This window comes from Bradysia coprophila, chromosome II (genome assembly GCF_014529535.1).
Source record: "Bradysia coprophila strain Holo2 chromosome II, BU_Bcop_v1, whole genome shotgun sequence".
Lineage (NCBI taxonomy): Eukaryota > Metazoa > Arthropoda > Insecta > Diptera > Sciaridae > Bradysia > Bradysia coprophila.
In genome coordinates, this window is record NC_050735.1 from 497,992 (window position 1) to 524,217 (window position 26,226).

At 40.0% G+C, this 26,226-nt stretch overlaps 4 protein-coding genes across 7 annotated transcripts; 2 read left to right on the plus strand and 2 right to left on the minus strand.

The window, feature by feature from the left end:
• Positions 1 to 224: 224 nt before the first annotated feature.
• Positions 225 to 10,657, minus strand: LOC119066063 (importin-11). Of its 4 annotated transcripts, none has more exons than XM_037168414.1 (14): positions 10,497 to 10,657; positions 9,710 to 10,185; positions 9,510 to 9,623; positions 7,929 to 8,820; positions 7,674 to 7,862; positions 7,400 to 7,611; positions 7,215 to 7,335; positions 1,789 to 1,941; positions 1,519 to 1,726; positions 1,214 to 1,451; positions 938 to 1,137; positions 741 to 870; positions 496 to 661; positions 225 to 436 (listed from the first exon to the last, which is right to left on the minus strand). In XM_037168414.1, exons 2-14 carry the CDS (start codon positions 9,946 to 9,948, stop codon positions 314 to 316), a joined length of 2,985 nt encoding a protein of 994 aa, XP_037024309.1. In that variant the 5' UTR covers positions 9,949 to 10,185; positions 10,497 to 10,657; the 3' UTR covers positions 225 to 313. The 4 variants fall into 4 exon arrangements, with proteins under 4 accessions (XP_037024309.1, XP_037024233.1, XP_037024463.1 ...); XM_037168338.1 differs by having other exon boundaries at positions 9,710 to 10,246; positions 10,497 to 10,653; XM_037168568.1 differs by having other exon boundaries at positions 9,710 to 10,074; positions 10,497 to 10,634.
• A 47-nt stretch (positions 10,658 to 10,704) lies between these two features.
• Positions 10,705 to 13,020, plus strand: LOC119066287 (gastrula zinc finger protein XlCGF26.1-like). The gene is made up of 3 exons (XM_037168698.1): positions 10,705 to 10,912; positions 11,308 to 12,241; positions 12,310 to 13,020. Exons 1-3 carry the CDS (start codon positions 10,787 to 10,789, stop codon positions 12,999 to 13,001), a joined length of 1,752 nt encoding a protein of 583 aa, XP_037024593.1. The 5' UTR covers positions 10,705 to 10,786; the 3' UTR covers positions 13,002 to 13,020.
• A 5,057-nt stretch (positions 13,021 to 18,077) lies between these two features.
• Positions 18,078 to 18,832, plus strand: LOC119079499 (putative uncharacterized protein DDB_G0290521). The gene is made up of 2 exons (XM_037187492.1): positions 18,078 to 18,273; positions 18,343 to 18,832. Exons 1-2 carry the CDS (start codon positions 18,078 to 18,080, stop codon positions 18,744 to 18,746), a joined length of 600 nt encoding a protein of 199 aa, XP_037043387.1. The 3' UTR covers positions 18,747 to 18,832.
• A 2,325-nt stretch (positions 18,833 to 21,157) lies between these two features.
• LOC119066591 (origin recognition complex subunit 4) lies at positions 21,158 to 26,015 on the minus strand. Its single transcript, XM_037169185.1, has 5 exons — positions 25,717 to 26,015; positions 25,157 to 25,651; positions 24,941 to 25,093; positions 24,524 to 24,868; positions 21,158 to 21,386 (listed from the first exon to the last, which is right to left on the minus strand). Exons 1-5 carry the CDS (start codon positions 25,915 to 25,917, stop codon positions 21,222 to 21,224), a joined length of 1,359 nt encoding a protein of 452 aa, XP_037025080.1. The 5' UTR covers positions 25,918 to 26,015; the 3' UTR covers positions 21,158 to 21,221.
• Positions 26,016 to 26,226: the final 211 nt, after the last annotated feature.

Sequence of the window (26,226 nt, forward strand, 5' to 3'; positions counted from 1 at the left end):
AATTCGGTCACTTTCTCATGCTACTCGAGTAAGTTGCTTCGCATACCATCAACCGTAGAATTTCCGAAGAAAATAGGTTGAACCAGAAATGATAAAAGCTGTGAGACTGAGAATAATATGCAATGCAGCCGATAACCTTCGAAGTCGTTTAGCAGTCGAATCCGGCCGCGATAAAGAAAATGTGTCCCTCAAAATTCGAATGAAAAAAAATCCAAAATATTTTCTGTTCATGATAAAGCCGCTTGAACTTTATTTTCTGCTGCAACACAGAGCCGTTCTGCAATAAATTTTATAACCTTACATCACAAGTTCATCATTGCTCGCTTCTTAGTGGAATATTTATATGTTCGGCCAAGTTCTCAAGCACAGACTCATCGATTGATCCCAACAAATTCATAACTCGATCAGATCCAATTTGTGTCTTCATCAGTTCCAGCTGTAACAAGGTGGAAATGAGTTTGTGCATTGTCGGTAGTTTCGGCGAAAAGTTTTTACCCGAGACTCAATGTAAGTCTTCAGCACGACTGTATGCACCGGGTCATGTAGGCACAGTTTTTTAAGCCTTTCGTAATGCTGAGTATTGTCTTCGTTGTCTGTATGATCCAAGTTCGACCACCAAGCGTTCGCTTCTAGGTCCACATCACTAGCCACAATCAATGAACTGCAAATTATTTTTTTTTGAGGGGATTTTGAGTTTTGAATGTTGGAATTTAACACAAAATTTAAACAGCAATACTCACTCGTACATCGTTCCATCATCATCCTCTCTCATTATATCGTTCAAGACCTCGCACAAATTCGTCATTATCAAGGTGAAGCGATCGTAAATCAAATCATTTTGAACGGTCAACAAGCTGGCTAATGCCAAACCTTTAGCAATTTTATGGATTCGTTGATTATTCGGTAATGTGTCCCCGGATGTAAATGTTCAACTCACCCAGCAATTTCCGCTTATCCGAATGCAGCACGGACGACATTTTTGATAACCAAACGTCCAATAACCGTTCGAATGCTTGCGCTGATTGTAGATCTTGCAGAACTTGGAAAAATACATTTTGGTTGATAATGAGAACGCGGGCCATCAGTGTTAACTGGAGTGTCATCACCATTGGATATTCGCTGTTTTGTATGATTTTACTGGATGGGAGAGAATGTTTTACAGATTAATCGGCAACTTTGGCCAAACGTTCGGTTCGTGAAAGACATTTCTTACTTAAAAATTTCAGGTAACGACGACCTCAACAATTCGATGCCGTATTCGGGCATCGTTTTCAGGAACAATTCAAACAATTTCAAAACCATAACAACACCCTCCGGTCGCATATCGCTCAACAGATACATGCAACACGTAACAATGGCCTTTCCGTGCCGTTCCAAATATACTGGCGGATCCAGTAAAATGTATGTTTGAATGATGTTGAGGCAAGCTCGAAGATTTTCGGATGAGTGTTCTACAGTGACAGGGAAAAGTAGAAAATCAATCGCAAGATCTCGTTTCAAATCAACACCCGACCGTACCAATAATTGATAGAACATTTGGACTTAAATCTAACAGTTCTGGGTTCAAGGCGTCGCTGTTCTCAACTAAAGTTAACCATAATTCCAGACCTTCCTCCAGTAAATAAATGTGTGACGGCTCATTTGTGTTGGTGCTCGTATGAATGACCGGATAGAAAAATGATGTCAAATGTTGCGGCACAGTACTACCAGTTTTGACCATTTGAATCTGAAAGTGAAATATCGGTTATCGTCAGACCGTACCAGTTGCTAACCAATCGGTCGGCCTACAAGAATCGATATGATGGCACATCTCAGCATATTGTGATCTTTGCTCTCGTCCCACAGCAACGGTAGATATTGAATTAACTTGTGGGCACTCTCGTTTGCAATTAAATTGCTCATCTTATCGATCATCATACCCATGATGTACAGCACGTTCATCTTTGATAAAAGAAAAGAAACAGAAAATTAGATCAGATTTGCAGACTTGTTGTAAATCTCTCTCTGGGAGCTTCGAGAATGGGACAAGAAAACTACCTTTTCGACAATTATTTAAATATATTCGTTCATCGTTCATATAAATCCTTCAATTGAAGTCCCTTCGGAAGGCTCGGAATAGGTTGGGCTGTGATCAGGCCAAGTTTTCGATTTTCGGGTTCAGGTCAGGTCTATCAGATCAAGTTTAGGTTAAATAACGTTTTCCAGGTCGGGTTTTATGTTTTAACACGTTGGGTATAATGTTCGAGCAGGCACTTTAGGCACGCCGGAAAGCGCTAAGGGAGTCGAGGAACACCTCGAAATAAATTTCTAAAAATCGAAAGTCAAATTTTTGATTTTTAGAAATTTATTTGGAGGCATTCCGCGACTCTCTTAGCACTTTCCGGTGTGCCTAAAGTTTAGAAGTCGCAATAACCGGCAATGTGTTAAGCATTATTGAAGAGTATTGAAGAATATTTAGTGGAACTAGGAAATAGAATGAAATTTGATGAAATTGATGGTCTCGCGAATTTCCTCCGAACTATCCATTTTCCATACAACTAGTAACGTCAAATTTAGTCCAATTTCCTAACTTTTTACCGATTTTAAGTTGGAAAGGTCGCGATGAGTAGTAGAAGATTAAATCAAATTTGACCATTCCATCCAAGTGCGCTGCAAAAAATGATAAATTTGAGCGAAAATTTCCTTAAATTTCATTTAAAAGTGGTCCGAACTCAACAAAAGGGGGATCGTTGGAAAGGTCTCTACTTGCCCTAGAAATAGGATAGAATTTGAGGAAACTTGAAATAAGCGATGAAAATTATTTGAAAATAAGCGATTAAAATGACAAATATGTCGAAGATATCCTAAAATTTCATCTAAGTGTTCAGGTTTTTGTGAATCGTTAGAAAAACCTGGTCAGGAAATGTGGAAGCTAAATCGAAAATATGACGAAATTTTTACTATTTTACAAAGTTACAGCGCTAAATGGAAGCCTTACGAAAATATCTAACAGTTGCGTGCTTAGTTGCTTGTCAACGAGTCAGTGAAAGTCTACATAAGATATTCAAATATTCGGATATAAGAATAGTCCTCGAATACCACACATTCATTTTGATGAAAGTGGAGAATCACACACATTTTACATCTTTCACGTTCAGCTCCACTGGAGATTGTCCAGTACACTTCAAATTGAAGCAATTATAACAAATTACGAAAAAACTGAAATAAGTGTAAAAGGTGGTTTTCTTGGTCGATTACCGCAGCTCCCTAGGAAATTATTTGGAAATAGCTCCAACCTGCGCGCGGTTGAGGTGCTGATCAAAGCTTAACCGAGGTGCGGGAAAACAGGAAAAGTAGGAAAATATGCAATTTTGCTTGCTTTCTAGCCAATAGCTATTCGGAGGGAAAATGGATAGTTCGGAGGAAATTTGCGAGACCATAAGGTTTCCTACCTATGCCAACACTCGTTCAATTTCCTAGTTTTAATCGAGAACTAGGAAATAGGATGAAATTTAAGAGTCATTTCGCCAAAACTTCGAACCATGCCATCCGGATTTTTGACGAGTATGGTACCCATCGAATCCTTGCTTCATTACGAGTTCAACGAGATATATCTCGCCTCTCTCGGAATCGTCGTTTTCGTGGCAGAGCTGTTTGAAAAATCGGTGGTGTTCAGGAGGAAATTTTTTCACACTGATTATCTCGGGTAATAAGGGGCCTTCGTTCAAATTTTAGGCGATTGTAGTGCTAGACTAGACCGATCACATAAGCTACCAAATGCGTCGGGCTGTTGGCTGTACTGGCTTCAGTGACTGTATTAAGAAAAATTTTCTCTGACTAATAACGGGTGCGCGCATCAGCAAACCTAACGGTTTAGGGTTCCATTGTAATGAAGCAAGGATTCGATGGGTACCATACTCGTCAAAAAAAACCAGGTACGTTGAATTTGTCCTCCATACAAATTGTTCGAAGATTTCGCGATATCACTCTTAATGCCATTTGGACCACTCGTTTCGGATATATGAGGAAATGTAGTTAGTCGTAGGAAGTTGGGACGGCAAATTTCAAATGAATCCTAAAAATTGACGATTTTCATTTCTTTCAAAAATTATCCCACTTTTAACCGATTTTAACATGCGTTGGAAATTTTGCGAATTTTGAATTAAATTTGACCATTCCGATTGCGCTGGAGGACTACATCAAGCGCTACAAAAAATGAAAAATTTGAGCGAAAATTTCCTCCATTTCATCTAAAAGTGGTCCAATTTCAACAAATGGGGTTCTTTGGCCGATCGGAGATTTTTTTTATTATTTAAATGCAACTGTTCCGTTAGTGTTCTGTCATAACAATGTCAAAGTTAAACGGAATAATTTGCGGATTGTAGACAAACCTGAAAATCATGAAAATTTGCAGTCTCTACTGTGTATCAAGTAAATCCGCCTTTCACAATGTTGAGACCGTGCAGTTTGGTAGTGAATTTATTGCGATATGAGAAAGGTTTTTAAAGACCTGTAGCCGGTAAGTTCAATGCATATGCTGGTAGAGGGACTCTTTTGAAAAACAGCCTATCAAATCGGTGGCATTTTCAGTAGACTTTTTGATGTGTGCCCAGAAAGGTATTCGACCATAGAAGCCAAAACCACTTAAAAAAAGATCAAAGCTTTTGTGGCGGCTGTCATAGTAGTAGTACTATGAAGTAATCAAAAACCGAAAACATGAAGTTTTCTTACAGAACTGTCTGCAGTTACACGAGTCTAACAGGGTCGTGTGGGAAGTCATTAAAAAGGTAATTTAATGGCTTGTTGGAAAGGTCATGATTAGTAGGAACTAAAATTAAATTGGACCATTCCAATTACGCTGCAGCGCTACATAAAGCGCGACAAAAAATTCAAATTCCTCAAATTTCATCTAAAAGTGGTCCGATTTCAACAAATGTACGCGCATATGTCGAAAATATCCTAAAATTTCATTTTTGGGCGTTACGAGAATATCTGAAAATTCGTTCTAGTGTGATGCATTTAGTGCAAATAGGGACGTGCTTTGCCTGTTTTAATTAAGTCAGTGAAAGTCTACAGAAGCCATTCAAATATGGTGACGGGTATTATCACCCGGGGAATTATTCCCCAGACTGAAAAAAACGGAAATTAAATTGGAATTATCACCCGGGGAATTAACGCCCAGGAATTATCACCCAGATAAATAGGAATTATCACCCAGATAAATAGGAATTATCACCCGGGGAATTAACACCCAGGCATTATCACCCAGATCAATTGGAATTATCACCCGGGGAATTAACACCCAGGAATTATCACCCAGCTATGTGAGCAGTTTCTAGCTTAGAAATTATTACCAACTGAATTGGGAATTATCACCCGGGGAATTATCACACAGATCAATAGGAATTATCACCCGGGGAATTAACGCCCAGGCATTATCACCCAGCTATCTGAGAAGTCATGCTTAATTAGTCTAGTTAATTGTGTATCTTCTAAGAGACTTGCACAATTAGTCTAGTTGGTTGTGCATCGTCTTAGAGACATGCACAATTAGTCTAGTTAATTGTGCATCTTCTTAGAGACATGCACAATTAGTCTAGTTGGTTGTGCATCGTCTTAGAGACATGCACAATTAGCCTAGTTGGTTGTGCATCGTCTTAGAGACATGCACAATTAGCCTAGTTGGTGGTGCATCGTCTTAGAGACATGCACAATTAGTCTAGTTGGTTGTGCATCGTCTTAGAGACATGCACAATTATTCTAGTTGGTTGTGCATCCTCTTAGAGACATGCACAATTAGTCTAGGTAATTGTGCATCCTCTTAGAGACATGCACAATTAGTCTAGGTAATTGTGCATCGTCTTAGAGACATGCACAATTAGTCTAGTTGGTTGTGCATCGTCTTAGAGACATGCACAATTAGCCTCGTTGGTTGTGCATCGTCTTAGAGGCTAACTAGACTAATTGTGCATGTCTCTAAGACGATGCACAACCAACTAGACTAATTGTGCATGTCTCTAAGACGATGCACAACCAACTAGACTAATTGTGCATGTCTCTAAGACGATGCACAATTAACTAGACTAATTGTGCATGCCTCTAAGACGATGCACACCAACTAGACTAATTGTGCATGTCTCTAAGACGATGCACAACCAACTAGACTAATTGTGCATGTCTCCAAGACGATGCACAATGAACTAGACTAATTGTGCATGCCTCTAAGACGATGCACAACCAACTAGGCTAATTGTGCATGTCTCTAAGACGATGCACAACCAACTAGGCTAATTGTGCATGTCTCTAAGACGATGCACAACCAACTAGACTAATTGTGCATGTCTCTGAGAAGATGCACAATTAACTAGACTAATTGTGCATGTCTCTAAGACGATGCACAACCAACTAGACTAATTGTGCATGCCTCTAAGACGATGCACACCAACTAGACTAATTGTGCATGTCTCTAAGACGATGCACAACCAACTAGACTAATTGTGCATGTCTCTAAGACGATGCACAATGAACTAGACTAATTGTGCATGCCTCTAAGACGATGCACAACCAACTAGACTAATTGTGCATGTCTCTAAGACGATGCACAATTACCTAGACTAATTGTGCATGTCTCTAAGACGATGCACAACCACCTAGACTAATTGTGCATGTCTCTCAGAAGATACACAATTAACTAGACTAGTTAAGCATGACTTCTCAGATAGCTGGGTGATAATGCCTGGGCGTTAATTCCCCGGGTGATAATTCCTATTGATCTGGGTGATAATTCCCGGGTGATAATTCCCAATTCAGTTGGTAATAATTTCTAAGCTACAAACTGCTAAGAAATCATTATCACATAGCTGGGTGATAATTCCTGGGTGTTAATTCCCCGGGTGATAATTCCAATTGATCTGGGTGATAATGCCTGGGCGTTAATTCCCCGGGTGATAATTCCTATTCATCTGGGTGATAATTCCTGGGCGTTAATTCCCCGGGTGATAATTCCAGTCTGGGGGATAATTCCCCGGGTGATAATACATGTCGCCTTCAAATATAGCTCCGGTATAAGAATAATCTTTGATGAAAGGGGAGAAAATACTATTCACATTCAGCTCCACTGGAGATTCAACTGTACAATTCAAGTTGATGGAAATGTTATAAATTACGAAAATATAAAGGAAGTTTTCTTGGCCCATTCCCGCAGCTCCCTGGAACAATATATACTTTGAACATACCTTTGTGTGACATTCTTTAGCTTCCCGCAGTAAAGTAAACAAGGAAGCAAACGACGGCTCTAAGTATTCCAAAAAGCTCTGCGAATCGAATTCAAAATCGTCCATGGTCGTCATTAACGTCCTACAAAACATTCACATTTCAGTCAATAGATTCTCATCGAAACCACCGTTCAAAGTGACCCTACTTGGAAGCCGTTATTCGTACACACATATCCTCCGTCGGTTCAACCAAATGCAGACAAGCCGCATACACCTGTGGTCTCAGCTGCCGATCGAATTTGACACCAGTCCATTGACCTATTAACCAGATAGCACGACGACGAATGATGCGGAAACGATTTCCTCGAATTTTGATTTCGTGGACCAATTGATTGGTGAACCATTCGTCGAAGTCGATCTGATGGTAGAAATTGATTGAATCGAGGGCGCACGCAATCGGTGCAAATATTGATCACATACCTCATCGTATAAATTAAATGAAACCAAACCGGCCGCATTGTAGATGGCATCTTTGGCCAGTATGCTCTTCAAATCCGATTCATCGTTCAGCACATGACCCTGTGTGCTTTTAATGTATTTCGTCATCTCCACGGTCATATCGTCGCGGAATTGGTTGAACAGTGTGAGGAAGAATTGTTCGGTGCACGGCTGGTAGTGTGTCCGTTGGATGATATGAGATCAATTGAATAGAAGAATCGGAAATGAAAACCTTACCTTGAGAGCATATTTCCACGATTCTCCAGTCTCATCCGAACAGAACGCTTCCGGATCGTCGTCCCACTGCTCCAATTCACTTTGCGTCAACAGGAAGTAATGCATCACGATTTTCTCGCAAATGTAACTCAAACGCACGGGCGTAAAGAAATCCTTTTTAGCTGCAATCGCAACGGGAACGTCCACCTCCTTCGGCACACTGCCCTGAATGTACGTATTGTACGTGTTACTGGACAGTATTCCCTTCATCAAATTGATGCAATGAATGGCGAAATTCGTGAATGTCAGTTCGTTGTTCTCGAAAATCATGTTCGTTCCCTCGTTGAACACGTAATTGAACGAGAATTCGAGAGCGGCTGGTATGAATTCGATGAATGACAGCGGATGCAATTCGAGAAATTCGTTCAGAATTTTCATTTGCTTCAGTATGAATTTCTCGGTTAATGTGGTCAGTTCGTCGAGGTTGGCCTGTTTCAACTGATGGCGACACTCCATCGACTCTTTCAATCGCGGAAACATTGTCTTTATGAAGAGCATACAGTTTTCGGAATAGTGTGGCTTGTAGAATCCGTGTATTGTCAATTTACGTAATATTTTCAGTGCGAGCAGAGCCTTTTCGATGTACGTCTGACTGAGTGCGGTCGCCTGCCGTTCATTCAAACTTTGGAAATATAGAGTGGTGAAGCCGTCCCACAAATTCAGCACGAACGAGTACACCGTGGTGGTAAGTTGTTCGAATATTTTCCGATCGGATGGCAGACGCTTCGACGACATTGTTTTGATGACATGATGAAGTACTAGCAATGCTCGATGCTGTTCAACATCTGTGGTATTTTGTACGGCTCGTACGAGCGTTGGTACAAGTTCGGGCCATTCTCTGGGACAATCGAATCTGAAATATGGTTGGTTGAAATGAAATCGGAATCCGTTGGTGCACTCATGGCTTTGAAATCTTGCGAAGCAACTGAACACTTTTGCTCGGCGAACACTTGCAAGATTTCTAACCTATGGTTCCACTACACCTAGGGGGAAACTATGCAAGCAAATACTGGGACATGTGTGATTCGCTATTGGTATCCATAGATGCCAATATAGACGGGTTCATCGGCATGTATTGACGTACTATTTTTAACGTCTCAGTGTTGGTTGGTATTGTTTCCACTTATTGGTAACTATTGGTGTCTGTTGACGTCTTGCGTCTAATGGTTCCTATTGCCTTCAATTGGTGACTATTGACGTCTACCGCTGACTGTTCCGAGAAGGAACTACGTGGGAAAATACTGGGTCAGGTGGATTTGCTTTTGATGCCAATTGCCGTTAATAGACACCAATAGCCATCAGTAGGTACCAATAGCCATCAGTAGGTACGAATAGCCATCAGTAGGAACCAATAGACGTCAATAGCTACCAATAGCCATCAGTAGGTATCAATAGACGTCAATAGCTACCAATAGATGTCAATAGCTACCAATAGTCACCAATGGACCTATGTGGGACCAGATTTGTTCGCGTAGTTTCCCCCTCGCACACACAATCGAAATCGAAAGCAAATTTCTTTTCATAAGGGTCAAGTGCACTTACCTTGCGATTCTAGCAATCAATTCTGCTATTTGCACAGCAATTTGTGGAACGGGTTCCCTGAACGAACTGATGAGCACTGATTTGATGGCAATTTTTTCTTCGGCGTTTACCTCACTGTTGCCGACACACACACAAAAAAAAACGAAATTTCGAATCGTTAAAAACTCGTCAACTCGTCAAATAGCCAAATGTCTACTCACTGTTGCGAATTCCTTCGCCAAAATTTGTTGATTCCATTCTTAAAATAGACGGCCGCCATCCATCGGACATTGCCGTCCAGAGAATGATCCAAAAAAGTGTTTACTAATGTGGTGAAAAATCCCCGTTGAATTTCCCATTCGGCCAATTTCTGTTCGGCCTGTTTCATTAAATCGGTGTTCTGGCTGCTGGCCCATTGCAGGGCTTGATACACCATGTATTGCGGTGACGTTGTGTCCATTTTTGTTTAAATGTTTTGTTTTGAAATGTAAACGTTCTGCGTAGCTAATCACTTGTGGCGAGCGATCTTCAAAGCGACCATTCAGCCATGTCACTTAATCAAATTCCGTTTAATGGCACTGAACACCTATTGTCCGTCGGATTGTGCAATAAAACATTAAAATGTCGATTTCTATGATTGTTCACAATTGGTAAATTGAAAAGAGTTCGGTACACTCGGTTGTGGGTAACTGAAGTCCTAAGTAGGATTGGTAGGAATTACAATGACAATCCTGACACGACTACTCTTAGATTAAACTCTGCAACGCACAAGACGAAAATATCATTTATATTACACAGAGACTGCGATTCGGATTGGTTGACATCCATTCCAAAGTGATATTCTGATTGGAAGCACTACTGTCGTCACAGATTGAGAGCAGAATAATATCGAATGTCAAAAGGTACAATCTATGCAATCCATTGAAATTTTGAGGTTATTTCAAAAGGTTTCGATGGATGGTGGCGATAGTAGGTCTGACGTAGCAAATAAATGGTTTCAATTTTTACCACCGACACACCGAGAACAACATTCAAACAAAATTGTGACTCCAAAATGGTAAATAATTGGCCTTTTAGCGAATTCTTATTCGGCAAACGATGGAATGACTAAAAAAAAATCTTTAAAAATTTCAACCAACGTCAAATATGTCCCAGCAACGTTTCGGACTAAATGCGATTTCTTCGGAGAAAATTTATTTTTGTTGGGATTTAAGTGCATCCGTTCCATCCGTGTACTGTCATAACAATGTCAAAAGTTAAACGGAATAATTTGCGGATTGTAAACAAACACCAAAATCATGAAAATTTGCAGTCTCTGCTGTGATTCAAGTAAATCGGCCTTTCACAATGTTGAGACCGTGCAATTTGGTAGTGAATTTATTGCGATATCCGAAATGACAAAGGTTTTTAAAGACCTAGAGCCGGTAAGTTCAAGGCATAGAACCAATTAAAAAAAAAACCTTCGAAGCTGGCTACTGGGAGGTCATCAAAAGCCAAAAACATGGACTTCTTACAGCTCCAGTTACAACCGTACAGGTTCGTGTGGGTGTCATTAGAAAGGTAATTGCATGTAATTGATGAATTTTAAACCTATTTGCCCCGGAAGTACATGCAATTACTTTTCCAATGACACCCCACACGACCCTGTGCGGCTCGTGTAACTTTAAAAATTTCTGTAAGAAAAGTGCTTGTTTTCGGTTTTTTATCACCTCCCGCCAGCCACACAAGCTCCACACTGGAAAATGCGTCCGGATTCGGTCGGATGTTTTTGAAAAGAAACCCTCGGTAACTTTCACAAACAAATCACTATCGTTTACAGCTGTGGTCCTCGAAAGTGGAGAAGAACATTTGCTTCGATTGCTTACAGGAACTGCAATCATCATATTTGTTCTATAAAAAATGCCTAAAGTCCAAAGAACTGTTCAGCGAAACTATTAGAGACAGTCCAAGCAAAAGAGTCACAACATCACCGAACGCTGCGAAAATCGTACCATTTCAGTGTTGCGATCAACGATTCAACAACAGAGCTACACTCAACAAACACAAACAGCTCGTCCACGGCAGCATTGTGCGTTTTGTGTGTCGCCTGTGTCCGAAAAAATTTCTAACAAAACGCAGCGTACGAATTCACGAGATTTCGCATAGAAAGGCGAAGAAATCGCCGGCCCTATTTTGTGACCAATGTCAAACCCAGTTCGTGCATCTCGGTACATTTGCGAAGCATAAAGAACGGCACGATAACGACACGGTGTGTTATTACTGCAATCGAGGCTATTCGGATGTGGACAAAACGAAAAAGCATATCGCCGATGGCCACGAAACGAACGAGAAACGGTTCAGTTGCGTCAAATGCAGGAAACAATTCGAAAGTCGAAAGATTTTACTCAGACATTTCCGCACCGTACACGGCCGAATGATTCCGATGTTTTGTGGTCAATGCGAGGAGTCTTGTGAAGACCGGGACACGTTGACGAGTCACTTAGTGGAATGTAAGAAGAAGAAATCGGATGAGAACGACGAATACTGGAATATAGAGCATTTGATCGATGATGATCTTGGCACCGAATGGTTGAACTACGAAATGTTAAGCGACGATTACTTAAACGTCGACAATGGGGAGGCAATGGTTGAAGAATTCCTGGACGATGCATTCGAAATGTTGGCAGGTCAAAATGAAGAACTGAAATGCCATCATTGTTCAACCGTTTTTATGACAGCCAGAGATCTGGTTATGCATGACATTACGAATCACGGTGAGTGTTCAACAGTGACTTAACCATAGTCGTTGTCCTAATAGAAATTGTTCAAATTTACTACACAGACACTGTGAAACGTGATCCACCGGATAGTAAGCTGATCATGAGCGCCTGCTACAAATGTCCCAGATGTCAGACGGAATTCACTAAACAGAGTCTGTTAATGGTTCACTTAGCTCATCATCACGGCGAATTCACGCTACTCTGCAATGAATGTGGCACTGCCTACAATGATCTAGCGAGACTACGTTCCCATCGAAAAGAACACCAAATGGAAAACGTAACTTCATCTCTGACCGATCCACATAACACTCGCGATGGTAAAAGTCTGTGCACACTGTGCGACAAATACTTCACCACCAATGGCCTAAAGTATCACCTGAAAACCCATTCAAATGTTGTGCCGGCCTTCGTTTGTCCATTTTGTGACAAGAAATTCATCGCCAGCACAAATCTAAATGCACACATACGGGTGCGTCACAGCGAAACGAAACCACATCCTTGCAGTCACTGTGAACGTCGGTACGCTACCGTTGATAATTTGAAGAAGCACACGGCTAGCGTTCATTTGCATATTCGGAATTTTAAGTGTGACGTTTGTGAGAAGAGTTTTCGACAAAAGTCCCACTTGAATCAACATTTATGGCAGCACAGTGGCGGTGTCAAACAGTATCAATGTTCATTGTGCATAAAGTCGTACACAAGCAAACCATCGTTGAAAAATCATTTGTCAAAAGTGCATTCGTTGACGGAATAAAGATGTTACTCCAACGGTATGTACAACGGTCTTTTAACAAACAAGGCATCAGAACAGTCGGAGCGTTTGCTGCGACTTAGCCCCGTACAACCCGTAATCCTATTTCGTCCGCAACCATAATACGTCCGTAGCCCTAATAAGCCCGGAACCCTAATACGTCTACAACCCTCTAATGCGTCTGTTACCAAGATGCAAGTCAAGTTGGGCATTGTCAAATTTACTGAAACTGTTCATTTTTTAAATTGCGCATAGCGCAATTACGAAAGCCCGTACGAAGTACCTCTCAAATAAAACCAACAATTTACGACATTATTTTAGAAATCCAAAATTTTTTGCCAACTTTCCATTGGGTATTCAATTACCTCTCAAATGAAACAAAAACTAGCAAAATCGGTTGAGATTTACTCGATTTATGTGCAAAAAGCACTTAGGGCCGAGTAGCGGCCTTAGTGCAAGGGCCCTTATTTGAAACTTTTTTTCGTCACGTTCTTTTCGGTATTCAATTACCTTCCATAAAAAACTAAAACTAGCAAAATCGGATGAGATTTACTCGATTTATGTGCAAAAAACACTTAGGGCCGAGTAACGACCTTTGAGCCCTCCCAACAAGCCCGCGTTGCATCTTACCCAAAAACAATGTTTGGCAACTTTGTTCTACTCGTCAATACCTTTCATTTGATATATCAGAAGCAGCTATTGCGTGCGTTTTTCGGTAGATATCGTCGAAAGACTGAAAAACACCTATAGAGCCCTAGCTCTGGAAGGGCCGACCCTACCATGCTCATTTTCGAACTTGACCTTACTTTTGTCGATACCAATCGGGGAAAAAAAGAATTTTGAAAAAAGGTTGTGATTTACTCTAGCTAGAGGGGTCACGGACAGACGGACAGACGGACGGACGGACGGATTATTGCGGATTCGTTATCTATGAACATAGGCAAACACTTTGCCCTTACCGTCTGCTTCGAATTCCATCAATTACACACGGCATCGTAATCCTATAAGCCCCTTTGTACTTCGTACGGGGCTAAAAACTGCAACTCCTGAACCAAAACCCTCAAGTGACGAAGATGCAATTAAAGTCTCGACTCAATTTTATTACAAAAAAATTCACTTTACGGAAAGGTCTTACGGAACTTAACTCTAAATAAACGAACTTTGTGCCCACTGTTTGATTTCGGTAGGTAGATTTGGGTATTTGGTTACAGCTTTGTTGATCTGACAGACCATAATGTTTAATTTGTTCATTTGGAATTCTTTCTGCACTTTGGATGACGTCTCGCTTAACAGCCGTATTAGAGCGTCGTTCTGTAAAAAGAAAAGTTTGTTGTCAGAGAAGCCTTGCTAGGTTGAATAAGTTAAAAACTGAATAAGTGCTTCACCAACATTCGACCGGTACATAGTTTTGCTGAAAACTCGGATACCGGGAAATATACCTGGCCCAACGGGAATAAATAATGAAAGGAAGAAAAAGAAGCGCAGGGCGGCATGTGACTTACTTTTCTCACTAATTCCGACTGTTTTTAAAAGAAGCGATAGTGACCTACTTTTTCCTGATTTTTTTACTTTTATCACTATTTCCAACTATTTTGAAAGAAATATTGAAAAATCGGAACAATTTCTTATTTCAACTTAATATTTATTACAAAAAGACGTCAAAAAATTTTCCGATTGTCCTAAGTATTACGGTACCTCGGTTTTTTAAGACGTACACAAACCACAGTAGTCCACTTATCCCATGTGAATCTAAAATTCGCAGAGAATCTTTTTTTGTTGAACAGAAAGTAGCCGCAGGTAGCTGTATTCTGGGACCAGTATCCTACAGATGCTTCTGCAAAGGTTTCTACACGCAATCTACAGGTATACGACATTCAAACAATAAAAGAATTGACGAACAAAAATGTTAAGATGTAGTTTCGCCTATGAAAATATCGTATCTATAGACGAAATCAGCTCAAAAGTTTGCCTGTAAAAGTTCATTTGAAATGTATTTCAGCTCCCTATGCAGTAATAGAAAGCACTGAAATTAAAAATTCAAATTAGTTTAAGTTTTTGTATTGGCAAGGTCCAAAAATAGGGTGAATGTGCTGGAATGGAGAAAGTCATCTCCTGGAAAACCCTCAGCTGATGCGATTTTTCGAAATAAATTCAATTGTTAGTATTTAACGAAAAAGACATTAAAGTTAACTTTATTTCACTGTGGCGAAACTTAACCTCAAGTTTTTGAGTAAAATATCTTACTTGGTAATGGAACAAATGGTGGAAATGGCAATTCTTGTGTGTTTACCAACCTGGACTACAACTCGATCGCCAAAATTCACACAGCAGTGCCAATTCCAGCATTTGTTACATTGGTAAGTAATGTACTACTTGAATCAAGCAAAGGTAAACAATGTTAGCAATCGCTCAGCTAGTTTCCTTAATCGATGAGGTAAACGGGAAATAACTCCGGTATTTTATTTTTCCTAAAAGGCTGTCCGTAAGTCTATAAACAATTCTAATTTTAATCACCTTCCTTTATGGTACATTCAGATATCCACGATTTAATAACAGAGTCTGTTTAAACATGTGCTGTTAGGTCTTAAATATATCAGATGGAGTTCTTTTGCTCTAAAAAACGTTTGTAAAAAAAATATTTCATTTTGAGTCATTTCAGTTTAAGGGACAAAAACAAGTAATCATATAACAATAAGTTCTTAGGGCCTTCCAACCGCCAAAACTACGGTTCTTATTATTTTCAGATGTCCCAATCACACTTTGTCATCCAGTAAAAGGTTTTGTCTCAATAAAGTAATCAATAAATCGAATTTCGTGCTCCTTTTCCAAGATTTTTAAACCTCCCGCACGTTGCCAACAAGCGCTAAGGTGTTACTTTACTTTTTCTTAGTATAAAATGGCGATTTAGAGTTGGTTTTTCTCACTATTTGGTCATTTTTAGTAAATCAATTCACAGTGAGAAAACCAACTATTTTCGGTAAATCACTTTTTTACTATTTTCTGAAGAAAAATCACATGCCGCACTGGAAGCGGGAAAATGACTCAATATCAGAAAATGACCGGAAATCGATAACTGACCGGAAATCGATAACTGACCGGAAATCGATAACTGACCGGAAATCGATAACTGACCGGAAATCGATAACTGACCGGAAATCGATAACTGACCGGAAATCGATAACTGACCGGAAATCGATAACTGACCGGAAATCGATAACTGACCGGAAATCGATAACTGACCGGAAATCGATAACTGACCGGAAATCGATAACTGACCGGAAATCGATAACTGACCGGAAATCAAACGATCAAACTGATCAAACGAAAATTTATGCTCGCTTCGCTAGTGATTTCGGCTTTAATGGATTTTCTTCATCACGGAAACATCGAAATAGTTAAAATAGTCTGGACTTTCAGAACTGATTTTTATTCGAAAAGCACATTTTTATGCATACGTCAGGCTCCATTCTCAAAAATTTTCGCTCGCTCCGCTCCCGACAAAAAACATTGTTTATCAGCATTATCGAAAAGTTTTGAAATAATGCTATATGTGTTCAGGAACCTAGAAGAGGATTTACATAGGTAGGTTGCCTCAGTGAGATTGAAAATAAATATTCTTTGCCGGAAATTCCAACTTTTCTACTGAAAAATTCCAAAATTTTTACCGAGAAATTCCAACATCTTGACTGGGGAATTCGGTCGAATTTTAGTGTATACTGCGAAAAATCGGGAAATCGGATTCGTATGACGAAAAAAAAAAACAATATTTACACACGCGCCATAGTTTCAGGCCTATGCTAAGTTATTACGCTACACCTGACATCAAAAACATCTTGTACGACGACTTTGATCTTTGAGAAGGGCTATACCAACGGTCTTGGGTCAAATATCGTAGAAAATTCAAATCGGTGCAAATGACGAATGGAATTTTCAAATAAAATTTTTATGTGAAAGACCTGTGACCTGCAATGAAAGTAGATAAGTTGGTATGGCCACCATACAAGTCGGAGCACATACGGATTTGTATGGCGCCACCTCAAACGAACTCATTTCTAGTGCAAATTTCCACCTATCTATTTATTTTCTTGTTTAAAATCGGGTTTGCTCAGTTAAAATACTTTTATTCTGCCAAATCAATTTCGGTACCAAATAGATACCATCTTCAGTGGCTAAAAACATAAACATAATGAGAACACAGAATATCATTATACAGCGCAAAGGTTTCTTTTTTACCTCAATTCTTTTAAAGCACAAAAATAAGCACTTGTGTGCATCGTCAATTAAATTCAATACTAAATCGATTTAGATCAAAATCAAAACGTAAAGAGAGAGGAGAAAACAAAAATGAATTTCTACTAGATGAAAGCATTACGTACAGAGAGTAACATCAAATCACGTTATTATAGGCAGTAGATAACATTATACAATCGGTGTGTTTATTCAGACAATTCGGTGTCTTCTTAACCGCAATCATCTCTAAAATGTCTCTTTTCTTCTGCTGACTTTCACGAACAACAATTTTAACTTTATCCCACAACGGTGTATGATTGTTCGTAATAGCGTGATCACGTAAGGCACTGTGGTTACTGTTCTTAATGCTTATGTTGTACTTATGTTGATAGATTCTGTCCTTCAAAAGCTGTAATGTCTGGCCAACGTATTTGTACCCGCACGAACAGGGAATACAGTACACCAAATGTGAACAATGTAACTTTGGCGTCGGATCTTTGAGTCTACTAAAAATAGACTTCTTCAACGTGTTGTCGCCTTTTCCAACCAGCATGACGTCATCCTTGCATATGGCTTTCAGTTTCTCAAACAGGCCTTTAACATAGGGTACGGCAGCTATCGGGAGTTTCTCTTTGATCGGTTTCACATCTCCATTTTTTGTAAACTTTTCGTGTGCTTTTTTGATCATACATTCAACCAAACCATTCGGGTACATATTCTTGGCTAAAGTTTCTCTCAGCAATTCAAAGTTTTTGTTGTGGAACTCGGGTTCAGACAATAGAAGAATCTTCACATTGCATGCCGATGCGATCGATTAAATCATGTTCCAAGAAGTTCTGCATGTACATTATGAATGAATCCATTAAGTCCATTCATAAAGACATTTCCAAAGCAGCTCAGATTTCTAATGGTTCGCCTGATGCTGAACCGGATTGCTGTCTGCCGATTTCTAATGGTTCGCCTGATGCTGAACCGGAAACACCGGAATCGTGCCGCGTGCCACCTGACAGTCCTCCATCGATGCACATTGCTGCGAACAGTTCCGGTAAGTGTCCATTGTTAGACTTGTAGAACGACTTTCACTGTATGTCTCTTCTCACGTATGTCTATTTAGATGATCCAAACGCTACCATCATCAGCCCGCATTGCTCGGTTGCTACGGACGAATTGCGCCAGTGCTTGCAGTTGGCTACGCCTCTCCAAGCTATTTTGGTTGAGGTGCGCCAAAAAATTTTCTTAAATCCGGCCGTTAACGACCACTACAAGGCCTACTTCGACGATATGTTGTTTGCTGCTAGGGAACCTCCTCCTCCAGTTCGTCCTTCTTCCCTTCTTCCCAGTTCAACACCAATTAGATCTCCCACTCCATCACCCATTTTCCCACACAATATTTCACCCATTCCTTATCTCACTCCATCCCCCACTCCACCACCAATTCCCACCCAATATTCCACTAATCCCATCTCCTCCCAAAGCAGATGCACAAACATGCAGCATTTGCGGATTCGTCGTCAATAGTCGATATCGGTCGCAGCTGCTGCAACACATGATGACGCACGAGAACAAAATAACGTGTCCGGTGTGTACAAAGGCCATGGCAAAAAGGAGCCTCGCAGCACATACGTGCCAGTCGTCGTCCAACCGTCCTCGACATCAGTGTACGGTGTGTGGAAAAACATACGCTAAGGCCCGGATTTTGAAGGCGCACCATTCGACGTTGGCGTATTACGTTGGCTGTGATGGAAGACATCTAACATCCGACTGTTCATGCTTGGAGCTAGCGTACTATGCCATACACTACTTTTTGAATGACTACTTATTATGGTGAGAAACCAACAATAAATGGGATAATTTTCGAAGGTTACATCAACGATATTATTTTCCGCTTACAGACATTGTCGTTCAGTAAATTTGTTCTGCAACAAGTGCAAGTGGATGCTCACTATCTGCAAATGAAATTATATGTGAACGTGGCTAGTGTAATTTATAGCGGAATAAAAGCGCGGCAGCCCTACAATTTATCTGCATTTTTTTGGTTACTTGAACTTTTCTGTACGATGTGGGAACGACGGCCTAAGACAATAATCCAAATATCGCATCGTAAATAATCGAAAAATTTATTTCACACCAGGGCGGTCATCACAACATTTACAACGACCAAATCAACTTAATCCAATAGAACGAATCATTATTTACAGCCGCACATTTTTACAACATCCCGATGAGCATCACACTTAAACACTATCGGAATCCTTCTTCTTGTATGATTTACTGCAAATATCACAAATGTACAGCTCGCCTTCACGCTTCTGACGATTTCTCTTCGGTTTGTTTTTGACCGGTTTTACTTTTCGAGATTTTTCTTCTGTTGTAGACGAATTGTGCTCTAAGTCGACATCCAGATCGATACAGTTCTGTGTGGAGAGTGTATCGACATTAACGTCACCACCGTTAATCATTTGAAAAAGCACACGGCTAGCGTGCATTTGCATATTCGGAATTTTAAGTGTGACGTTTGTGAGAAGAGTTTTCGACAAAAGTCCCACTTGAATCAACATTTATGGCAGCACAGTGGCGGTGTCAAACAGTATCAATGTTCATTGTGCATAAAGTCGTACACAAGCAAACCATCGTTGAAAAATCATTTGTCAAAAGTGCATTCGTTGACGGAATAAAGATGTTAACGGTATGCACGTCTTTGAACAAACGAGCCATCAGAACAGTCGGAGCGTTTGCTGCGACTGAGCCCCGTACGAACCCGTATATCTATTGCGTACGTGACCCTAGTGCGTCTGTCACCCTACTTTGACTGTAGACCTATTGCACCCCAAACGTAGTTGAAGTCAAATTATTATGAAATGTGTACATCTTAGAAATTGCGCATAGCGCAATTACGAAGCCTCGTACGACGTTCCTTTCAAATGTTACACATATTTCAAGTTGACCTAAAATTTTAATTTATTGAGAGGCCTAAGGCCAAGTTACGGCCTTAGTCCAACGACCCAAATTTTTTTTCCAACAGTATTCTATTCGGCCTTCGATTACCTTCCAAATGAAACAAAAATTAACTACCTTTTAAATGAAAAAAAAAATTAGGAAAATCGGATGAAATTTACTCGAGTTATATGCAAAATACACTTAGGGCCGAGTAGCAGCCTTAGTCCCAGGACCCAAATTTATTTATTTTTTCAACAACATTCTATTCGGTGTTCGATTACCTTTCAAATGAAAAATAAATTAGGAAAATCGGATCAAATTTACTCGAGTTATATGCAAAACACACTTAGGGCCGAGGAGCTGCCTCAGTCCAAGGACCCAAATTTAAAACGTTTTTCGCCACATTATATTCGGACTTCGATTACCTTTCAAATGAAACAAAAATTACGAAAAAAGGATGAAATTTACTCGAGTTATATGCAAAATACACTTAGGGCCGAGTAGCCTTTCACTTCTAGGGCCCTAACTCACGGTCCATTCACCCGATTTTAATAAACTTTTTTTTCCTGGATCGGTATCGACAATACCTATCATTTGCCGTTTCATTTGCATTTCCATCGTTTTTTTTGCCGTAAATATCCCCAAAAGACCTTAAAGCACTTAGGCGGCCCTAACTCACGAAGGGCCGACCCAAATGTGCCCATCTTCGAACTTAGCCTCACTATTTTGACTATCTTTCAGGGAAAAAAACATTTTGAAATCGGATTTGATTTACTCAAGATATCGACGTGACGGACAGACAGACGGACAGACAAAATTTTTATTGCGGATTCGTTATCTATGAACATAGGCAAACACTTTGCCCTTACCGTCTGCTTCGAATTCCATCAATTACACACGGCATCGTAATCCTATAAGCCCCTTTGTACTTCGTACGGGGCTAAAAACTGCAACTCCTGAACCAAAACCCTCAAGTGACGAAGATGCAATTAAAGTCTCGACTCAATTTTATTACAAAAAAATTCACTTTACGGAAAGGTCTTACGGAACTTAACTCTAAATTAACGAACTTTGTGCCCACTGTTTGATTTCGGTAGGTAGATTTGGGTATTTGGTTACAGCTTTGTTGATCTGACAGACCATAATGTTTAATTTGTTCATTTGGAATTCTTTCTGCACTTTGGATGACGTCTCGCTTAACAGCCGTATTAGAGCGTCGTTCTGTAAAAAGAAAAGTTTGTTGTCAGAGAAGCCTTGCTAGGTTGAATAAGTTAAAAACTGAATAAGTGCTTCACCAACATTCGACCGGTACATAGTTTTGCCGGATACCGGATACCGGGAAATATACCTGGCCCAACGAGAATAAATAATGAAAAGGAGAAAAGAAGCGGGAAAATGACTAAAAATCAGAAAATGACCGAAAATCGATGACTGACCGGAAATCGGGGAATGACCAGAAATCTGTAGATGACCGGAAATTGGGAAACGGACTGAAATAGGGAAATGACCGGAAATCTGGAAATAATCAAAATTTTGGCAATCGAAATCGCGCAGTGGGGTTGAACAAAACTTAAATAGAGTCGCGATACCACCTCTGATTTTTCTTCATGTCGGTTAAAGCTGATTTCCAGATATTTTTGTGGAAAATTTCCGCTAACGGCTAGCAACGTCAGCTTTAACCGACTTATTTATGAAGAATTCATAACAATTCCATTCATCGTAAAGGAACAGTCACTGGAAGATAGATGAAAATTGAAAATTGAAAATTTCGTCGTGGAGTGACCTTGCTGCAAACAAAATGTCGTAACAGATACTTATTGGGAGGCTGGTATGACAAACGTGGTATCGTTGTAAAGCTTAGACTGCAGGCTGGTCAGGCATTATTGTTTTATTGCAGACAGGATCAACCTGTGTATTACAGAGGAGTACAAGTTTCACCGAGGATGGTGAAAATAAACTTTTACAAATATTGTACAATTCAGACAAATTTTGTAAAATCCATTCTCGGCGTTTAATAGAGTATGGAATCCTTTACCAATATCTCCATTGAAAAAGTTTCAAACTCGCTTCATCTTGGATGATTTAAAAAAGTCAAAATTTCGACTTTAGCTGGCTGTGGCTACGTGGTCAGGTTGTCGAGGGAAGCCATTTTAACACGAATTGGTTTAGAATTAGTCCCTCTATCCGTTGCGATAACAATCTGTATTCAAATTGACTCGTCTTCCCCACAAGGCCATGGGTGCCGGTTCTCCGAAACGGCTGGATGGATCCGCGAACTAAATGTGGTTCCTTACAGTACTCGCGTCCCTCAATAAGAACATGAAGAAAAATCAGAGATGGTATCGCGACTCTATTTAAGTTTTGTTCAACCCCACCGTGATCGAGGATTGATCGAAAACGTCGGAAACGAACAGGAATTGATTAGATGATAACAGGTGAACATACAACGGACAGCGAATCGAGATCTTTTGTAGGAAAATAGAAATAAAGTTTTGTAATTGAACTGTAATAGTGATCAAACGAAAATTTATGCTCGCTTCGCTCGCGATTTCGGCTTTAATCAATCATTGGTGAATTTTCTTCATCTCGGAAACGTCGAAATAGTTAAAATAGTCTGGACTTTAAGAACTGATTTTTTTTCGAAAAGCACATTTTTATGCACACGTCAGGCTCCATTCTCTCGCTCCGCTCCCGACAAAAAAACATTGTTTGTCAGCATTATCGAAAAGTTTTGAAATGATGCTAAATGTGTTCAGGAACCTTAAAGAGGGTTTTGCATAGGTAGGTAGCCTCAGTGAGATTGAAAATAAATATTCTTTGCCGGAAATTCCAACTTTTTTACCGAGAAATTCCAACATCTTGACTGGGGAATTCGGTCGAATTATTTACACACGCGCCATAGTTTCAAGCCTATGCTAAATTATTACGCTACACCTGATATGAAAAACATCTTGTACGACGACTTTGATTTTTGAGAAGGGCTTTACCAACGGTCTTGGGTCAAATATCGTAGAAAATTCAAATCGGTGCAAATGACGAATGGAATTTTCAAATAAAATTTTTATGTGAAAGACCTGTGACCTGTAGTGCCAGACAAATTTGAAATTTTGACCTGTTGTTGGGGAAGTGATAACCGGAAGGTTTTTGCATTACTGTAAGGGGTATTACCGGTTATTTTACCGAAAAAAATTAAACTAGAATAATTCGGTATATTACCCGAATTTCGAAGCGTAGTGCGTTTGTTACAATTTCACACTTTGGCTACAAAGCGAATTCCAATGCACTCGCCGCAATTATGCAAAATAAAAAACAGAATTTTTCAGAATTTTCAATACTCGATCGATTAGTCGGATTTTTCATTCAACTGTGAATACTGTAAATAGGGCAGTGTTAGGCCCTATTTTGCATTAAAAAACTATATCTGGAAAAAGAACAAAAGAATTCTTTAGTTCTTTTTCCAGAAATTGTTTTTTATGCAAATTGCGGCAGTGTAGTTCTTCAACCTAAGGCAAACGCTAACCACACAGAATTTTAAAGAACAGGGCATAGTCACGCTATAAGTAAATTGAATTTAACGCCAGTCATAATCATCATTAGAAGATTAGAAGGATCATGTGAATGCCAATTTTGTGATAATAGAGAAAATGGCGAATTCAGTCTGTTCTATGAATCCTGCGTTGTATTAAAAATATTTTCATTTTTTACACAATTACGGCACGAATGAATAGTAAAACCAAGTCTCGATAAATAACCGGTAAGAATGAAACCGATGTTACCGGTTATTAATTTAACGGTTTCCCTGTCCTACCTGTTGTACCACTGCTATAGTTTGAACAAGAGACTTATGCAAAAGAATGATTTGGTTTAAACTTTTCACTAAAGCCCTTATGCCAATTACGGCAGACCAGACAGTCTTTTTATAAAAAAAAATTTTCAAGTTTCATTCGTCATTTGGGACCAATGTCTTCTCTTCTCGACATCAATTTCGATTTTTTAAGATGTGAGACGATATAGGTATTATAAAGGGCCGACTGTACCGTTAGAGCTCGCGACTGTAGCTCAAAATTAAAAGTCGTGAAACCAACATTTTATAGTGTGTGGCATGGCATAAGGTTTCAAACCGGGGTTTTATAATAGACTGATATACACACTTCCTGTCAGTCAACAATGGATATCCTTTCGCTCACTCAATTCGCCTGTTCAAGGTGACCGTTTGTATGAATATTTGGTTTTGCTTTGGGCACCGAAAACTCAACAAATTTTGTCCCAATGCGAAAACGTTTCATACAAACACTCAATACCGCACGTTCCAAAACATAAATTCGGATTAACTGGATCTAACGCTTCACGAAACTCACCTGCAATTTCTCGAACGATGCCAGCACAATCGATCTGTCGTACGGATTCATGTGGGCCGATTTAACGAATTTGTTCAGTCGCGTGAAAATGATTTCGAAATTGAACGGATCGTGATCGTATATTTCGCTGTGATGTTTGATTGCAATCAACAGGCATATTTCCAGCACGGACAGATCTGTGATCCGTTTCACACAACCATCGTCACAATAGTCGGCGCACAGTTTTTGTATGTGATTTGCACTTAACATCGGCGAATCAAGCCCGTTCACCAGTTGATATAGAATCTTTTTCACCACGTCTAGTGTCTCGCTGAAGTCATGGATTAGCTGGAACGATTCGATCACCTGCAAATCGAAATTTGTGTGTTTGTTAGTCGGTGAATGCGCTTCCATCTGTGATGCTAAGAAGCCATTTACCGAATCATTTTCCATTATAGCATCAACGTTACTGTTCCATTCGTCAATCCAATCGGCAGAAAACTTGTACTTTCTCTGGTCGAATAATCGTCTCATCCACGCCATTTTATTGTTTTTCGAGAACTCATCGTTCGATTGGATGGATTTGATGTCCTAGAAGGAAATCGGATTCATTTTAACAAAACGGACCATTGTCGACGTCAGTCATCTCCCTACACGTTTGGTGGGCAATGACAGCCATTTCCTGACAATATCAAGTCGTTCCGTAAATGAAATGTCTTTCGGATTCAAGATAATCTGACGATGAGAAAATCGGGATTTAACACGCTTCTCCAGGAGTTCCACGGCATCCAGCCGACTGGTCAGACCGATAACACAAATTGGAGCCTGATTCGATTGAGCGGAATCGAACAGATTGTACAGAAGATTCTGGTTGGTGTGGTCGCAGAACAGATGGAAATCCTCCAAAATGAAAATCACGCTTCTCGATTGCCTGTCACGTCCACACTTCAAGCAAGTCAGCAGGAATGCAAGATGCTCGGCAAATGAACCGAACAGTTTTTTGTCGGTTTCCTCTTCCAGTTGCAACTGCTTCGTTATCGACTTCAATGCGATGGTATCGTTGGTGTCAATCAATCCGTGCAGTCGTACGATAACAACGTCCGTTAGCTTTGGATTACTAATGATTGAGTGCAGCGCCGATGCTATTAACTGTTCTCGAAGCAACAAAATTTCGCGTCAAAATGACTTTCAATATATTCGATTGATGTACGTACGGATGTCTTACCGCTACCTCTGACTCCAATCAATAATGCAATGTTCGATTCACCAAATGTCGCACTCCGCTCCAATAAATCGTAAATACTTTGTCTCTGCTCGGCATGACCGAAAAAGTTTATTTTGTCGTTCTGCAGTCGATCTTTGATGAAACGTTCGGTTTGGAGCAGCTCATTATATTCACAGTGTTTCTTAGTCATGATGCACGACCGATCTATTCATGATAAGCGGAGCTCGATAGTCCTCAATATACTGAGTTGCTTCCAGTGTTTTTGTTATTGCTTTTCGGCGCCAAAATCGAGTGGAATGGGTAGATTTCTGTTGGTCCATTGAAGGTTTCGCGCCCAACAGAAAAAGATTTAAATTAAAGGCGGGATTTCCGAAAATGCTATTCGTCTCGGTGGTCTAGGTTGTTCCTTTCTGAAGGATATACTCAGTTGGCTGGTGGTAATATTTCGCAAAGAATTATGCGTAGATAAAAGGATGTTTCATCATAAGTTCCCACCGAG

Excerpts from the sequence above, each read along its gene's own strand:
- LOC119066063 (XM_037168414.1), bottom strand. The coding sequence starts at position 9,948 with ATGGACACAACGTCACCGCAATACATGGTGTATCAAGCCCTGCAATGG. Across the intron at positions 7,863-7,928 it reads CGTGGAAATATGCTCTCAAG|CCGTGCACCGAACAATTCTT; the intron begins GTAAGGTTTTCA and ends ACACACTACCAG. Across the intron at positions 7,612-7,673 it reads CATTTAATTTATACGATGAG|ATCGACTTCGACGAATGGTT; the intron begins GTATGTGATCAA and ends TTCTACCATCAG.
- LOC119066287 (XM_037168698.1), top strand. The coding sequence starts at position 10,787 with ATGAAAATTTGCAGTCTCTGCTGTGATTCAAGTAAATCGGCCTTTCAC. Across the intron at positions 10,913-11,307 it reads TTTTTAAAGACCTAGAGCCG|CTGTGGTCCTCGAAAGTGGA; the intron begins GTAAGTTCAAGG and ends TATCGTTTACAG. Across the intron at positions 12,242-12,309 it reads GCATGACATTACGAATCACG|ACACTGTGAAACGTGATCCA; the intron begins GTGAGTGTTCAA and ends TTTACTACACAG.
- LOC119066591 (XM_037169185.1), bottom strand. The coding sequence starts at position 25,917 with ATGACTAAGAAACACTGTGAATATAATGAGCTGCTCCAAACCGAACGT. Across the intron at positions 25,094-25,156 it reads TGTCATTGCCCACCAAACGT|GACATCAAATCCATCCAATC; the intron begins GTAGGGAGATGA and ends ATTTCCTTCTAG. Across the intron at positions 24,869-24,940 it reads CTATAATGGAAAATGATTCG|GTGATCGAATCGTTCCAGCT; the intron begins GTAAATGGCTTC and ends TTCGATTTGCAG.
- LOC119079499 (XM_037187492.1), top strand. The coding sequence starts at position 18,078 with ATGAATGAATCCATTAAGTCCATTCATAAAGACATTTCCAAAGCAGCT. Across the intron at positions 18,274-18,342 it reads CATTGCTGCGAACAGTTCCG|ATGATCCAAACGCTACCATC; the intron begins GTAAGTGTCCAT and ends ATGTCTATTTAG.